Genomic DNA, 17,726 nt, shown 5'->3' with positions numbered 1-17,726 from the left:
TTCTATTTGTGTTTGTACATTTCATTACTTCAAAATACAAAAATGAGGCTGGATCTGTACTCTTGCACAGTACTGTATGTGTTTTCATGTCTCTCAGTAGTTTACAGAGGTGGAAAAAGTACAGACATACTGCACTTAAGTAGAAGTAAGAATACCATTGTTAAAAAATAGTCCAATAAAAGTTGAAGTACTGATTCAAATTGTGATTCCTGGCTAAAGTAAAAATAAAAATGTAAAGGCTTCATAAATGTGCTCAGAATAAGAAAGCAAAAAGTAGGTCGTTGGAGGACTTTTCTATTTTTGTGCAAAGCTAACTGAACCTCGTACTATATTGACATTGTGGAAGTAAACACAGACGACACGAGAGCTCTCGATTAACACTCCTCGTTTATTACTCGTCACCACACAACTGAATACCTTTCCCTCCAAAACATAGCAACAACACTTCCTGAGAACTGGGTGTGAGTGGAGCCCTCCAGTGGTCAACCACACATGCCCCCCCCGAACACCCAGTAGGGTCATCCCCTAGTCCAGAACCCTTGCTTTAATCAAGCGTCCAGAACGGCTGAACCGGGGAGGTGGAGAGCTGGCTGAGGAGAAACGAGCCTGAGGACCAGGTTGGCATGGGCGGTCAGGAAAACCTGAAGATAGCTCGGGCCCCGCCAGGTGGGGGGCGCTCCCAGAGGAAGAAGCAGAGTTGTCCAGTCCAGTGGAAGGCGGACGGCCACAGCAGGGGGCCTGAGCCGGCACCACCTGATCATCCAGAAGCACATGTGCTGGTTTAAGTCTGTCAATAGAAACAGCCTCCTGCTGACTCCCAAAGTCCAAAAGGAAATGCTTCCGGCCGGTTGAATAACCCTAAAGGGGCCGTCATACAGTGGACGCAGCGGAGGCCTATGAGCGTCATGCCTGACGAAAACAAACTGCAGAGTCCAACGACCTCGGAACAAAGGTGTCGGGCAGACAATGGTGCACTGGGCCAGGAACAGAAAACGAGTCTCTTGGGGGACGGAGAGACAGCACAGAGGGAGCGAAGCACGGGGGGTGCACTCTCGGGCAAGAATTCCTCGGGGACCCGGGGAGGCTGACCGAGGACAAGTTCAGCCAGGAAACCCCGAGGTCTTCTTTAACCGCGCAGCGCAACCCCAGTAAAACCCATGGAAGGCGGTCAACCCAGTTGGCATCTGTGAGAGAATCACGGAACACAGCCTTAAGCGAACGGTGGAAACGCTCGCACATCCCGTTGGCCTGCGGGTGGTACGCAGTGGTTGGGTGGACCTTGACCCCTAGGCCGTCAGTTTCATCAGCTTTTTCTCCAATCAATATTATGTCTATTCATAGTCTTGTCTCCTCTTTACTGAGAAATCTGTTTATTTTCTCTCATGTTCTTCCCTGAGTTACTCTTTTTGAGTTCCTCAAGAAAATGAAAACACGCGTTTCCTGGGACTTTACATTTCTGTTCCTCGTGCTCTGGATTTCTCTTTTGCACTTTGTTTGGTTTTGGATCTACATCAGCAGTAAAATATTGCTTTTCATCAAGTCCTTTCCTTCTGAGAGGCCTGCATTTACATCTTTGCCAAACCCTGGCATCTAAAACATTCCTTTTATATTTCTGGTTTCAAGGGTGTGAGAGACAGAAAAAATTCCCCTTAAAAAGGCACATTTGGAATGCATCCAATTAAACTAGACATGGAAGATAGAGAGAATTTTGTTTTGATCTTATCAGATCCTAAAAATTCATACATCCTGTTCTCTGTTGGAACTGACAGGACTACATTTCCTTGTCATTATTTTGCATATCTAATTCATGTAAAAAAGAAAATGCAACCGGAACATCTTACAGAACCTGATAGAGATCTCAGAAATCTCTGGAAACTTTGGTTTCCTTGTTTACAGAAACGTGTTCAAGTGTGAAAACCTTGTTGTTTGGTTTAAAAGGTGTCTTACTTCCTTCTTGTGTGAAGGAAGTAAATACTTTTTATATAACAGATCTCAGATTTGTCTCCTTTAAAATATATTAAGCTCAAGATTGACAAATGTGATCAATCAACGAACCTCAACTGACCTATTCAGGTCCAACACTAAAATACAGAACAAAATCGCATTTCTTCAAATTAAAATAAGCCCTCAAAAAGTGAAAACTTTGCACTGACATCATTATACTGCTAGTGCCAGCTGTTTGGTCAAGTAAGACTAGGTTTTGCATTCTTTCACACATGTACTTAAGTAACCAAAATCCAGCTCTGCTTTTTACATTAAGCTTATTTACTGACTTTAGAATAGCTGACCTATTTTAACATTAATGTTAATTTTTGCACATCAGGTTATCTCACATATCAAACCAGCATATTAAGCTCATAACTCTTTTGCAATTGAATCTATTTAACACTTCAATTTCTTTTCTTTTTTTTGTTTCCACTTATTTATTAATCCTATTTGTATTTTATCCATTTGTACATATTAACGGGCATCTGCATGTGGACAGCAGGGAAAGAATTTCATTAGAGAAAAGCTTTTTCTTTGCACACATGACAATAAACGCTTTGAATCTTGAATCTTATTTCTAAACTTTTGTGTGAATGAGGAAAATGGTCCCTATTCAGTTCAGTTGAATTCATTTTTATTTATACAGTGCCAAATCATAACAGCAGTTACCTCAAGGAGCTTTATATTTTAAGGTAGAGACTCTACAATACAAAGAAGACTGAGAAGACAGAAAAAAAACTCAACAAACATATGACCCCAATGAACAACCACTTTGGCAACAGTGGGAATGAAGGGAAGCCAGTATAATCACTCTTCCTGAAGACTTTTCAGTGAATTTTTAGGACATCCTGATAATAAAGAATTACAGTGGTCCAGTCTAGAAATAATAAATACATGAACTAGTTTTTCAGTGTCATCTGAGCCAGGATGTTTCTAAAATTAAAAACGATGTAAGGAAATTATTTCTCAGGAGAGAAATTTTAAATGATTAAGATTCAAACACTAAATGACCAAACCATTAAATTATAAATGTCACCTCTCTTTTATTTACATAGAATATTGAGTCATTTTGTCAGTTCAAAATAGATCAACTAAATACTGAATAATAGAAAAACCTAATTCTGAACTACACTTTGAGAAATCCACATTTGACTTTTACAGTCAGTAATATCTTCTCTTTGAGTTCATTAGTTTTTTCTCCTTTTTATTAACACAGTGGTATTGTCTTTTTGGCATTTAAAAATATGTACATAGCCCAATGAATAATTTAAATTAAAATCTAAATAACTAAACATCCCAAATATATAAATGTAGTAAAATAAAGAATTTTTGAGGAAAAACTCACTCATAAGTTGCACCTTATCTCTCATGGAAAATGAAATGTTGATTTTGAGCTGTTCAATTCAACATTGTTTAACTAACAGAGCTCCAGTTAAAGGAACTAAATGAATAGAATTTGCATGTATTTGTACATGTATATATTTTGAAAAATGTGTTTGTCCATGTTGTAATGTGAAAAATAGAAAAATAGAAAAAAATATTAAGAGAAAAAGATATCAATTTTATCAATTTTATTATTGACATAATCATGATGATGTTGTCCAAAACCTAACCCTTAACCCTATATTTTCAAAACATTTATAAATGGTTAATTGTATAACTTAATGAAAAGTCAACATTAAATATATGCACTATATTTCTAATGAAGTTTACAGTGATAATGAATACACACAATTCACATTTAATGCATAATACATTAATTAATGAATTTACATAGTGCAAAGTTTTAAATACACAATAAACTGTCATGATCACACATCCACTACAAATTGGACCAGATCCACCTAAGACAAAATATACTTTAGAAGCAGAGCTCATATTGTGATTATTATTTATTTTAAAATGCTTTTGTCTGTACCAAAACACCAAGAAGCAAAACAACATCATCAAAATATTTTTTTTACATTTTTTTCATACATCCAAGTTTATTGATGCTACACAGCAATATACATCGTAGGTCTGTGTCAGAGACTCCTAATCGATACATGCTGAGCCTAGATTCTTCATTACAATAGTTTAATCTCTGTGAAGAATGAGAAAAAAATTTTGAATACGCTTCAGTAGGGCCTCAAGGAACTCATACTGAACAGCCTTAAGTCCCATGATACCTGCAGCCTCCACCTCCTTGTACATGGCATCTGTGTAGTGCTTGCCCCCATTTGCTGCCATCATGTCACCAATCTTCTTGACCAGCTCCACCACCTGTGTTGTGTCTTTGCTGATGTTGTCAAAGACGTGGAATCTATTTCCACAGCACTGGATGATGCGGCGAAGTCCTTCCTCAGCTTCACGTACGTACTCCTGTATGGTCATGCCTCCAAGATCACCACCGCGAGTGAACAGCACGATCATGTGCTGATTTGCAGCCTGGCCAAACAGCTCCTGCAGGGCTTCTACTGAGTTTTTCTCTTCTTTGGTGAATCGACCGACTTGGATGACCAACAGGAACACATGAGGACCGGGACAGGAGACTTCAACACAACGCACAATTTCTCTTTTGATGAACTCATTTGATTTTGCAGTGTCCAGGATCCCTGGTGTGTCTACAACACTAACTACCCTGTTACCCCACTGAGTCACACCTTTCTGACAGACCTCAGTCACTGACCGTGATAAAGGAGAAGATCTGAAATATCTGTCTCCCAGAATGGTGTTTCCAACAGCACTCTTACCCACACCGGTCTTTCCAAGCATCACAATCCTCAAATCAGGACCTGAAACACAAATTACAACCTTGATTTAACCTGTATACACAACAAAAAACAATCATACAGACAGAAGATTAACTTTGAGTCTTACCTGCTGGAAATTTAGCCATCTTAATGTCACTGTTTTCACTGCACGTGTGAGCGAGAAGAATGTTAAAGCTTCTTTTCAACACATGGTTTATTTATAGCTCCACAGCTGACACACCTCCAGCATTTGCATAACAGGTACATATAATAAAGAGAGAGCGCAGCACAGCCTGCAGAAGACACCGTGCAGAGTTTTGACACACCAGACTAATGAAATATGTCTGAAGGTAAGTTTATTTGAAAAGGTTTCTTTGCTTTATAGCTGTTTTTTTTAACAGTTTTAATGATTGAATTTTGTAGCAGTAGAGAGAAAATGTTGCTCTTAAACAGTGTCAGAGAAAAAGGATTTTGTGTTTGTTCACAGACAAAATTTCAGTCGTCATCCTGGGAAATGGGAAGTCTTTGAAGAAAGCGTTAATAACCAACATCCTGGAAGATGACATATCTGTGCTATCCACAAGAAAGATTCTAACAAAAACCACGATATATGAAAACGAGACATATGTTTTCACATGCATGCCAGATTTGGACGTGCAATGTGATGACATAAAACAACAATTTGCTATGAATCCAGACCCTGACATGTGTTTGTTGGTGGTAAGATGTGACTTTTCAGTAGAAAATGTGTGGAATCAGATAGAATATCTGAGCAAGAAAAGTGGAACACCTACAGATACATTCACAGTTGTGCTGCCTTTGAGTTCTAAACCTACAGAGTACCCATTCAAGAATATGACCATGGAGCAGCTTTACAGAGAACTGCCTTACAAACAGCGGGGGTTAAGTCATAAGAGGTAAACCTAAAAAATCAGTAACATATAATGAATATTTATGATATCACATAAGTTTGCATAAGAAGAACAGTGTTTTATTTAATCTGAGTAATCATATTAATTCATTAGTTATTAGGTTTATTATTATTATATATATATATATATTGTAATGTTTCAAACATAATAGATCTTTTGCCCAAAAAACAAAGTTTCCTGGTGAGTTAATTTAGTTCTGTTATATTACAGGTCTGCTGCAGATCCCCAATCTATGACAGCTTTGGGAGACCTCAGCTTAAATTCATGTTTAAGAAGCAAACATGAATGGATGGAAGGCAAGACTCAGCTTTATCAGCAGTATCTCACAATATTGTCGTGTTCTGTGTGTGGATGTGTATGTCAAAAACATTTCTTTAGCCTTTTTATAAAAGTGGCAGATGTAACAAAGAGCCCTACACTATCCCCGTACATAGTTTCAAATGTGGGACATTTTTTGAAATTTTTATCTCTATTATTAACATTTTTTTTTTTACTTTTTATCTAATCAGGAAGTTAAAATATTGAGATAAAGAGTCTCTTGTGCAGGAATAGCATGGTGTAATTATGCGAACTGCATGCAGATATAATTATGTGTATACTTAAATGCGTATTTAACTGTTCAGATAAAAGTCTTGTAAGTGTTTTAGCTGTAGATGATTATTCTTCAGATCTGGAAAGAATATTTATTTCTATTTCACTGTCACTTATTTTTGTTCTTCATTGACACAGAAAATCACTTTGATACCAAAGTGAACCTAGTTCTTCTGGGAATGACCGGTACGGGAAAGAGTGCCAGTGGAAACACCATCCTCGGAAAGAAATTCTTCAAGTGTAAGCCGAGTACAAAGCCGGTCACCACAGAGTGCCAAAGGGCAGAATCAAAGATAAATGGCATACATGTACGTGTCATTGATAACCCAGACATCTTTGATGATGACATCAACCCACGAGTTTGGGACACACATGTAAAAAAGTGCAAACAGCTTTGTGAGTCAGAACCATGTGTGTATTTACTTGTGATGCAAGCAAGCAGATTTACAGATGGTGAGAGAAACATAATAGAAAAGCTAGAAAAAGCTTTTGCAAGCAAAGTTAGAAAACAAACAATCATCCTGTTCACCAGAGGAGACGACCTGCACTGTGCAAACATTAAGCTGGAGGATTTTCTTCACTCCTGCCAACCTGGTCTGAAAGAAATAATTCAGAAGTGTGACAACAGGTGTGTTGTTTTTGAGAACAGCAGGCCAACATCACATCAAGTGGCAATTTTAATGGAGAAAGTGATCAGGATGATCCGAGAACAGCAGCAATGATAACACTATGAAGTGCTTGGATATGATAAGTTGTTAAACAGAAAGATATAAACAGAGCATGAAATACTAGCCTGAACTGTTCAGTTAGAAATGTTTTCTTTTGTTTCCCTTTTTATTTGCCTTCGTCAAAATCAGCCTTTAATCAGCGACTGATTATGAATTCGGTTGTTATTGAAACTGGTGCATGGAGTTTGTCTCTTATTGTGTTTCTGTTTATAGCCTGTTGATGTAAATCATTCATGTTAAATTCACCAATAAAATGAAGTTTGGTAAATATTCATTGTTGACCAAAGGTTTTTCAAGTAACAGAGACCCTTTGATGATTCAAACATACCTTTGAAAAAACCTATATCTAACAATAATAGCACTAGTAATAAGAATACATACAGTAATCATAGCAAAAAAAAATGAGCATTTGATGTTTGTGGATTGAACACTTGCAAAGACTCAGTGAAAATTTAAATAATTAAAATATGCAGATGTTAAACAAATATGTAGGACTTCTTTCTACTATTTGCAAAATATCTCTAAAATATGAGATATCCTGACTCAGAGTGACACCCAAAATCTAGTTCATGCACTTCTTGCTTCTAGGCTGGACGACCGTAATTCATTATTATCAGCATGCTCTAAAAACTTCCTAAAAGCCTTCAGTTTCTCCAAAATGCTGCAGCAAGAGTACTGGCAGAGACTAGAAATGTTAGGATTTTGAGTTTATTATATTATTTATAATTTCTAGTCTTTGGTTTCTTTGAGTTCTGTCTTATGGTTTATGTCTCTGTCTTCTCTAGTTGCTCTGTCTCCCCTGTCAGCTGTATCCCCTTGTCTAGTTCGCGTCTCTGTGTATCCTCAGTTGCTATATCCCCGTGTCCAGTCAGTGTCTGTGTCTGCACTGGTCCCACGTCTCTGTTCCCTCTGTTACAGTGCGTGCGAGTCTGTGTCTTTAGTTCAGTCTGTGTCATGTTTCCTGTTTTATTTTGAAAGTCCATGTCTGATGTTAATGTATCTGGTTTCGCTTCCCCTTGTCTCGTTAGGCCTGATTTGCCCCAGCTGTGTTTCCCTCCTGTTACTCATTCCCTGATTGCTCCCTCTGTGTATTAAAGCCCTGTGTTTCTCTGTGTCTGGGTTGCGATCTACCGTTTACCTAGCTGTGTGTTCTGTCAGTCCTCCGGTTTAAGTTTATTTAGATTTTTTCCAGTTATGTTATATTTTGAGTTTTACATTAAAGCTGTTTTGAGTTCACGACTGTCTCCTGAGTCTGCACCTTGGGTCCTATTCCTGTCTGCACACAGCCACTCATAACAAAAAAGAGAGAGCATGTTTCTCCTATTGGCTTCCCTTCATTGGCTCCCTGTTAAAACCAGCATATCCAGCTAGCATGGGCTAAAATAAAAATCAGCTGGAAAACCATCCGGACCTGGGGCTTTATTGTCTGGGTGATGCTGTATGGCTTCATGGAAGTCAGACATTGACACAGGTGGATCCAGAGCTACAATCTGTTCATCATTTAAATTCTGTAGATTTATATTGCTAAGAAATTCTTCAAAAGCAATGATGGAGGGAATAATCTGTGATGCTGTGAAGCTTCATAAAACTCATAAAAAGATGTATTTATTTGTTGTGGATCATGAGTAATGTTCCCAGTTGACTCTTTAATAGAATAAACAGTTGTGTTTTTATTTATTGATCATTACCCATTAGCAAGGAATTTCCTAAATTTATTACCACGTTCAAAGCTCTCCAATTGCAGATTTGCAACAATAACCATGTTCTTCTGTTAATTATTTCATTTCATTTAATTCTAGCTTTAGTTTTCTCATGGTGTTAATTATATGTTCTTGTGGCGAGGAAGCAGATTCTAAAGATTACATTTTTGTTTTTAGTACAAGTGTTTGTTCTTTTTCTTATGAGAAGAGTAAGGTATTATTTTGACTCTTTTCTGTCTCAGAGAGTTCGACTCAGTGAATGATTGCTGATAGTGTCTGTAATATCTCTTGTAATCCATCTGTTAACTAAAAAGTAGTCTATACAAGAATGTGTAATCCCTGAGAGGCGACATGAACACCAAGCATCACAAAGACCTAAATCACTCACATGTTGTTTAAGAATGTCTGCAGTCTGGCACTTCTTTTGACTCACTGAACCTGTCAATTTCTAGATTCAATACCAGATTGAAGTCTCCTCCTATTATAAGTGTGGTTTCAGAGTGATCCAAAAGTGAAGAAAAGAAGTGATGAAAAAAGGACGAGTCGTTGTCAATTTGGTCCATACAGTTAGTTCCATATGTATTTGGAAATACATATTTAGTTATTTATTTTTAATCTTTTTTACCTGTCTACTTAAACCTACTTAAACCTATTCCATTTGTAGTTATATAATGGACATGGATATAATGTAGAGTCTCAGCTTTCATATAGAAAATTCTATGTATAGAAAACTATTCCGCGCATAATTAAAACAGGTCCGCGGCTCCCAACCGTAGTAAAGGGACCTCTGGCTATTACGTCGGGTTCATGTCGGGCTCGTAACCAAAAACTAGCTTTACTTTGTTGTCTGGGTCAACTTTGCTAGCGAGAGACAGAGAGAGGCGTTGAAAGACTGCTCCAACGGAACTTATTGTTTCAGAGGAAAACACGAACACGGTGTACAGTCGAGTCTCAATAGATTACTTACAACTGGGCTACACTGCCCATGAGGCTACATTCTTTAGGGCTATGCCTGTAACACTCTGCCTGTTGCCTTTATATTGAATAATGTTTTGAACAATAATTTTTAAAAATATTTCTTCACGTCACTAGGCGGGCTGCAAGTAGAGGTCGCGAGATTGAGACCCAGGCTTTAGAGCCTCTTAATGTGTGTTTTATTTGGGTTTCCACCAGTGTGGAATTACCAAAAATAGATAGCAGACAACCTAGGGTGACCAACCGTCGTCTTTTCCCCGGACATGTCCTCTTTTCATGTTTTGATAAAAATGCCCAGGTTTCCCTATATTCCGACAGATATTTGTGACGTCATCCCCGAGTTGATGCTTTGTGAGTGCTTGTTTTGCGCTCACAAACGGGACAGAAAGCATGCAGCAACGCGCCTAATGATGTTTAAAAGATCTCTAAAAGAAAGTCCATCTTTTCAGACGAACTGGAAAATAAATTTCCCTCGTACCAACCCAGTACTGGTAATTTTTCTTCTGCAGATGAGGCATTATTTCTGTAACATTATTTAATTCCAGAGGCTTTTAAGTTATTTTTTTGCAATTGTTGACTTGTAAAAGGCTATATGACATATTTTATTTCACAATTCATTAACCGCACAGAGAAGACATCGTTGAAATATGTTAAATATGTTTCTTTAGGCAAGTTAAAACAGTAACTGTAACAGTTACTCATATTTTGTATTTTAAATACATAACGCCAGAACGTGTATTCTGTTACTCCCCAACACTGTCAATATAGCTACACCTCCTTGAGCTATACTGTAAAAGGTGTGAGGGAACTTTGGTAAGGTGGATGTGTGTGCAGATGATTTGGACATATGAGCTTCCTGTAGAAAGACAATGTCATTTAATCAATAAGTCTTTTAATGAAACCAACTCCATGTATTCCATGTAACAAACCTCAGGGTAATGAAAATAGACACGTCATTGTTTCCAGGGCCTTTTATGCCTTCTTTGGGATGCCTGGAAACACTACTCCATGAACTCACTAAGAACTTTAAAGTCTTTGTGTAGAATTTGTGCAGAACCTCTGTACAGAAGTCTCGACCGGCTCTCTGCTTAAAGGATCTGAGTCTTTGACCTATGGGGTTTTACCACAACTGATTAACAGAAACTGATGGTAGCTCCCCCCCTAATGATCTATGGCACTTGGAAATGTTTTGAAGGATTAATTTTTTTGGCCTGGGAAATAAGCCCCAGGGACCTGAATTTTTAGAAGCTATAATAACCTATTAGAACCTCAATAAGGTGGTTGCAAATAGTCATACCAAAAACAGGAAATGTCCACAAAATAAACTTTTAATTGTGACTTTAATTAATTGAAGATAGGACACTTTATTAAGTAAATTTTAAATAATTAAATCTAAACTGTTGCTAAATACCTACAGATGGTTTCTATTAGGTTTTAGTGAGACAGAGAGAGAACCACAGTGGGTTGGAAAAACACGACCAAATCCACTGTTTCTTACTGCAAAAATGCACTGTGTGAACCAGTCCTTGACTCGTCTGCGATGACCCAATGAAACTAATTTTTATCTGCAGAGGGTCTCTGTTCATCCTCTGACACAACCAACATCCAGCGTTACCAGTATCCAATCATCTATTGTGACATCATCTGATTTGAGCTTATCTTACTGTTCCCTCCCCCCCCTCCTCCCTTCATCGCTGTAGCAAAAGGTTTTTTTTTTATTACAATAGTCACATTTATACAACATAATTCACTTCACTTTTCATAATTTCAACTTTGACTTCTTCTTATCACGTTGAACAGAATTACACTCTTTTCCCCTGTTACAAAACAAGTAAATACTTCCATTGTCACAGAGTGCTTGCTCATAGGGCGTCATGTAACTGGGGTTTTCTCCCCACAATATCACAGATGTTGTCATCTCAAGGCTGTGTTAATTTTTTTTCAGTCTTGTTGCTGCACTGCTAAGAAAGTATTTGCAGACTTTGACACACCTCCAGCATTTGCATAACTGGTTCATATAAAACAAACAGAGAGTGTCACAGCCTGCAGACATCCACACAGCCTCTGCCTGCAGCATGTCTCATAGTAAGTTTACTGTCACTGTTTCTGTAATGTTATATTTTTAAAAAGCATAATCCAAGTCAAAGCAACACTTTTATATCTACTAAATATTTATTGAAATCACATGTTTACATTTTATATATAGTGTTGTTACTATCAAAAAATAAAACTGTGATTCACTATTTTTACAGACAAGATTTCAGTTGTTGTCTTTGGAAAAACAGAGTCTTTGAAGAAAGCCCTAATAACCAACATCCTGGGGAAAGATTTGTCTGTGCTACCCACGAGAAAGATTCTCAAAAACATCGAGATATATGAGAATTATACATATGAGATCACATGTACACCTGACTTGTACTTATTCTGTGATGACATACAGGAACTATTTTCTGAGAATTCCCACAGTGACATGTGCTTGTTGGTGGTAGAGGATGGGTTTTCACCAGAAGATGTGGGGAAGCAAATAGAAGATTTGAGTAAGAAAACTGGAAAACCAAGAGAAGAGTTCACAGTCGTGCTGCCACTGACATGTGAACCCTCAGGTTACTGTTTCACATCCTGCACCATCCAGCAGCTTTTCAGTGAACTGGACAAACTGGCTAAACACAGACTACTGGTGCCAGGCTCTAAGAGGCAAAGGTGAAATTTGAGACTTGTTGAACTGTGACTGTTAACTTCATGCAAACACAATTTGAAGTATTTTCTTTATTTTAGCTCTGTACACAGATACTATGTAATGTTTGTATTTTATAGAGAAGGTTTGCATTTTTATTATTGTTATAAAAATAATTAAGTTTTTATAAAACAGTAAACAGCTGCCTGCTGAGTTTATAATTGCTCTGTAACAAAATTACAGGTTTGACTATGAATCACAAACAATGTCCAGATCACACAGTGACATAACAAAGCCAGGTAAACTCACATCTCTCTCAGGAGCGTCTTACCAACAAATACAAAAAGTTGTGCTGTTCCGTGAATGAGAATATTTCACATGATCCCAGATGTGTCATTAAAAACTGACAAAATTCTTTTATGCCCTTTTAATTCAGTTGGCAGTTTTAGCAAAGAATTATTTACACACACCAAGAAGAGTTTAAAAAGTAAGATGCATGTTTTTACAACGTAGCTGAATTTAAAGAAACCATACATGTTTATTTTGTCATTTATTCATTCTTAAGGTAGGATACCAACTGATTTCTTTCCATTATTATTTGTACATATCAATACAGGAAAGCGTGCTATCACCACAGTGAACCTCGTTCTACTGGGAATGGCTGGAACTGGAAAGAGTGCAAGTGGAAACACCATCCTCGGAAAGAAGAGCTTCATGTCTAAACCCAGTTCAAAGCCGGTCACCACAGAATTCCAGGTGGCAGAAACTGAGATGAATGACTTACGTGTACGTGTGATTGATAGCCCAGATATCTTTGATGATGACATTGAAGCATCAGTTTGGGACAAACATGTAAAACAGTGTAAACAGCTCTGTGGGTCAGAACCCTGTGTGTATGTACTCGTGATGCATGTGAGCAGATTTACAGATGGTGAGAGAGACATCATGGAAAAGTTAGAAAAAGATTTTGGGAGTAAAGTTAAAGAAAAAACAATCATCCTGTTCACACGAGGAGGCGACCTGCAGCAGGCAGAAATCACCTTGAAGGATTTCCTTCACTCCTGCCAACCCGGTCTGAAAGAAATAGTTGAAAAGTGTGGAAACAGGTGTGTTCTCTTTGAGAACAGCAGGTCAAGTTCACAGGAAGTGGAAAAGCTGATTGACACGGTGATCGGGCTGTTAGAATAACAGGCAATATAGATAAAATCATGTGCTTAGACATTTGGCCTTTTTTCTGTAAAGCTATGAATAATTTAGAGGGTGAAAGTTTATTCTGCAAATTGAAGTGACAGATTATAACAAAACAGTTGCCTTCTATATTTTATTTACTACAGTAGCATTTAAACAAGAAGAGTTTCCTTTTTAAAATATGGTTACTTTAAAGAGTTTTTCAATTTTTTGTTAAACAAACTACTGACTTCCTCACATAGTTCTGCTCATTAGAGTGTAATAGAATCAAATAAATGCTGAATTTATTAAACTCAAGTTATTTCATGCACCTAGTGTTTCTTTGTTTTCCGATATTTTTACCAGGCAGATCTATCACACACTAAGATATTGAAATATTACACAAAACTCAGTGCTTTGACACACAATAGGTATTCATGTAAAGAGAGGTAACCAAATATTAAGGAAAAATGTTGTCCTTACAGTTAATACTTAATACTTGAAATAGTTTTCCCAGGATGTTTACCATGGCCGCCCAGGACAGAGAGATTATATATTTTGAAAGCTCAGTTCCTGGTTAAATTTAAATAAATAAATCATTTAATTGATAATAACAATAATCACAAATAATTTGTTGTATGTAAAGTTAGTACCATAAATCTTTCACCTATTTATCGAAACATTTTCCAATTATAGTTATATAATGGACATGGACTAAGTGTGTCCATGTCAGCTTTCATTTGAGGGTATCCACATTCAAACTGTGTTTAGGATTTTCAGCTAATTAACATGTGTCACCCACTTTTTAAAGGGACAAAAGTAATTGGACAATTGACAAAGGCTATTTCATGGGCAGGTGTTTGAAATTCCTTCATTATTAATTGAGCAGACAAAAGGTCGGGAGTAGATCTGAGGTGTAGTGCTTCCATTTGGATGATTTTGCTGTGAACAGACAACATACAGTCAAGAAGCTCTCCATGCAGGTGAAACAAGCCATCCTGAAGCAGAAAAAAAACATCAGCGAAATTGCTACAATATTAGGAGAGGCAAAATCTACAGTGTGGAACATCCTGAGAAAGACACACGGCACTGGTAAACTCAGACCTGCACGTCCACGGAAGACAACAGTGGTGGATGATCCCAGACTCATTTCCATGATGAAAAGAAACCCCTTCATGACAGCCAAACAAGTGAACAACACTCTCCAAGAGGTAGGCGTATGGATATGAAAGTCTACCATGAAGACGACACTGCATGAAAGTAAATAAGACGGTTCACTGAAAGCTGAAAGCCACTCATAAAACTCAGGAATAGACAGGCTAGACTGGACTTTGCTAAAAACAAAAAAATCTAAAAAAGCCAGTACAGTTTGGGAAAAACATTCTCATGATAGATAAACGCAAGATCAACCTCTACCAGAAATGTGGCAAGAAAAAAGTACTGAGAAAGTGTGAAACAGCTCATGATCCAAAGCATACCAAATCAACTGTAAAACACAGCACAGGCAGTGTGATGGCTTGGGCGCGCATGGCTGCCAGTTGCACTGGGACGCTAAAGTTTATTCATGATGTGACACATGACAGAAGCAACACAATGAACTCCTGAGGTGTTCAGAGACATACTGTCTGCTCAAATCCAGCTAAATGCAATCAAATTGATTGGCTGGTATTTCATAAAGCAGATGTAAAAAGACCCAAAACATATGGCCAAAGCAACACAGGAGTTTATTAAAGTAAAGAATGACCAAATCAGTCACCTGATCTTAACCCAGCTGAACATTTCACTTGTCGGAGACTAAACTTCAGACATGCACACAGACAAGAAAGCTCCTTACCATGCATGGAGGGTTTCACCCCAAGTTCAGCACCCTGAGGCTGTATGCTAAGCGGAAGGAAGGAGGCCGGGGACTAGTGAGTGTCAGCACCACAGTCCAGGATGAGACAACGAACATCCAAGAATACATCACGAAGATGGCCCCAAATGACCGAGTGCTCAGTGAATACCTCAGGCAGCAGAAACCCAAGAAAGAGGAGGGAGACGAGGAACCATCATGGAAGGACAGGCCCCTGCACGGTATGTACCACCGGCAGATAGAGGAGGTGGCTGATATCCAGAAATCCTACCAGTGGCTGGACAAAGCTGGACTGAAAGACAGCACAGAGGCACTAATCATGGCAGCACAAGAACAAGCTCTGAGTACAAGATCCATAGAGGCTGGGGTCTATCACACCAGGCAAGACCCCAGGTGCAGGCTGTGTAAAGATGCCCCAGAGACAATCCAGCACATAACAGCAGGGTGCAAGATGCTAGCAGGCAAGGCATACATGGAACGCCATAACCAAGTGGCCGGCATAGTGTACAGGAACATCTGTGCCGAGTATAACCTGGAAGTCCCGAGGTCAAAATGGGAGATGCACCCAAGGGTGGTGGAGAATGACCGAGCTAAGATCCTGTGGGACTTCCAGATACAGACGGACAAAATGGTGGTGGCTAACACACCGGACATAGTGGTGGTAGACAAACAGAAGAAGACTGCCGTAGTGATCGATGTAGTGATACTGAATGACAGCAACATCAGCAAGAAGGAACACGAGAAGCTGGAAAAGTACCAAGGGCTCAGAGAAGAGCTGGAGAAGAATTGGAGGGTGACCCAGAGGTAATTGGAGCGCTCGATGCAGTGACCCCCAAGTTAGGCGAGTGGCTCCAGCAGATCCCGGGAACAACATCTGAGATCTCTGTCCAGAAGAGCGCAGTCCTGGGAACAGCTAAGATACTGTACAGGACCCTCGAGCTCCCAGGCCTCTGGTAGAGGACCCGAGGTTGAAGCTTGAAGGGATTTTGTTTTATACATTATACATTACATTTGAAAATGTTTTTTTTTATCTTATCTATTTTAATTCTTTTAATTTGATCATACTATCCCTCTGTTCAGCACTGTGCTATATAAATAAAGTTGACTTGACTTGACACTCTCTTAACGCCATCATGACAGTCCAGAGCTTCCTCAAATGGAATAAGGCTGCTGCCATAAGGCTGGGACAAATGTGACAGAAAGTTGGATACTGATGTTGAAATACCTGTAACACTTGTAGGTGGAAACCCACTAGTGTCTTATGTATATGTTTTCAGTGACGCTTGTGTTGATGAGCACACAATGAATCACAAACATCCAGGAAGGTTCGATAGAAGGAAATACTCTGAAAGAAATGTCAGAAAAGCAGGAAGTACCCTGTAAACGATTTAATCAATAAAACTGTCATTGCTTGGCTTCACTTGATATTTATCTTGTTCTTTGGTCCACACAGTTCAGTACTCCTGAGTCATTCTTTCCCTTCACTAATACTTTAAACTTTCCAACCTCATGTGGCTGCATTACAACTTTGTAATAAAAATAGAAATTGAGCTCCTACCTATGCCACATAAAAGGGTTATAATAAGAGTGTTTCCATTTTTTTAAAAGGTTTCTCATTTCATTTACAACAACATGGTCTACTGTAGTGGCTCATTTTCTTTTCAGAAATTATTGTTCTGAATCTTAGTCCTCTGCTTCTCATATTTTTTCTTCCATTGTTGGCATCAATCTTCAAGGCAGGCTTTAATAAAACTCCAGGTCCAGCTGGTTTTCCAACAGTTTTATAAATAATTTTGGCCTACACTAGAAACCACTATTTTTCAGAATGGTAACTCTTATTCAGAATGTCTGTGAAGGTTCTCAGTCATCCAGGTCATCGTAGTCTAAGGAGATTGGAAAGAAAAGCGTCTGGACTTCTTTAGGTTTCTTGAAGATGCTTTGCGTCTCATCCGAGATGCTTCTTCCGTTCTAACCGCAAATGGTGGAGAGTCCCAGATTTTAAACCCTATGGCAGTGTCCCCAAGAGGGTCATGAACCCCCTAATGATCCTCTATCGAATCAAACGAGTCAAGGTGTAAAAATGGGTGTGGGTCACAAAGAGCAAAGGTTTCCAGTCAATTCATTGTGAAACCTAGCCCCACCATATCGTCATTTACTGAGGTCAAAGGGCCAAGGTTTTAGTGGGCGTTAAGGCGTCTGGAAAGGGATCTCAAAACTGGATTATAAGATTGCAGACAGTTGATGTTGCAGCCCACCGCCTCTGTTCAAAGATGGTCATTCACAGTGGACATATATGGCTTCTTGCACTCCTCTTTCAAACCATCTGTCCTCTCGGTCCAAAATGTAAACATCCTCGAAACATTGACCTTTGTCCTTTAGACACAGATGA

The 17,726-nt window shown here is 38.6% G+C and overlaps 2 protein-coding genes and 1 pseudogene across 3 annotated transcripts; 2 read left to right on the top strand and 1 right to left on the bottom strand.

Moving 5' to 3' along the window:
* Positions 1–4,062: 4,062 nt before the first annotated feature.
* On the bottom strand, positions 4,063–4,974 carry LOC113029685 (GTPase IMAP family member 4-like; annotated as a pseudogene).
* Positions 4,975–5,058: 84 nt separating this feature from the next.
* On the top strand, positions 5,059–6,963 carry LOC113028862 (GTPase IMAP family member 7-like). The gene is made up of 2 exons (XM_026179297.1): positions 5,059–5,068; positions 6,380–6,963. Exons 1-2 carry the CDS (start codon positions 5,059–5,061, stop codon positions 6,961–6,963), a joined length of 594 nt encoding a protein of 197 aa, XP_026035082.1.
* A 5,550-nt stretch (positions 6,964–12,513) lies between these two features.
* LOC113029687 (GTPase IMAP family member 8-like) lies at positions 12,514–13,644 on the top strand. Of its 2 annotated transcripts, XM_026180661.1 has the most exons (3): positions 12,514–12,617; positions 12,755–12,805; positions 12,935–13,644. In XM_026180661.1, the coding sequence occupies exons 1-3, from the start codon at positions 12,584–12,586 to the stop codon at positions 13,504–13,506; spliced, it is 657 nt and encodes a 218-aa protein (XP_026036446.1). In that variant the 5' UTR covers positions 12,514–12,583; the 3' UTR covers positions 13,507–13,644. The 2 variants fall into 2 exon arrangements, with proteins under 2 accessions (XP_026036446.1, XP_026036445.1); XM_026180660.1 differs by having other exon boundaries at positions 12,514–12,805.
* Positions 13,645–17,726: the final 4,082 nt, after the last annotated feature.

Source organism: Astatotilapia calliptera, chromosome 9 (assembly GCF_900246225.1).
Source record: "Astatotilapia calliptera chromosome 9, fAstCal1.2, whole genome shotgun sequence".
NCBI lineage: Eukaryota > Metazoa > Chordata > Actinopteri > Cichliformes > Cichlidae > Astatotilapia > Astatotilapia calliptera.
This window is presented reverse-complemented; position numbering and strand designations above follow the sequence as displayed.

Excerpts from the sequence above, each read along its gene's own strand:
- LOC113029687 (XM_026180660.1), top strand. The coding sequence starts at position 12,682 with ATGAGAATATTTCACATGATCCCAGATGTGTCATTAAAAACTGACAAA. Across the intron at positions 12,806-12,934 it reads CACCAAGAAGAGTTTAAAAA|GAAAGCGTGCTATCACCACA; the intron begins GTAAGATGCATG and ends ATATCAATACAG.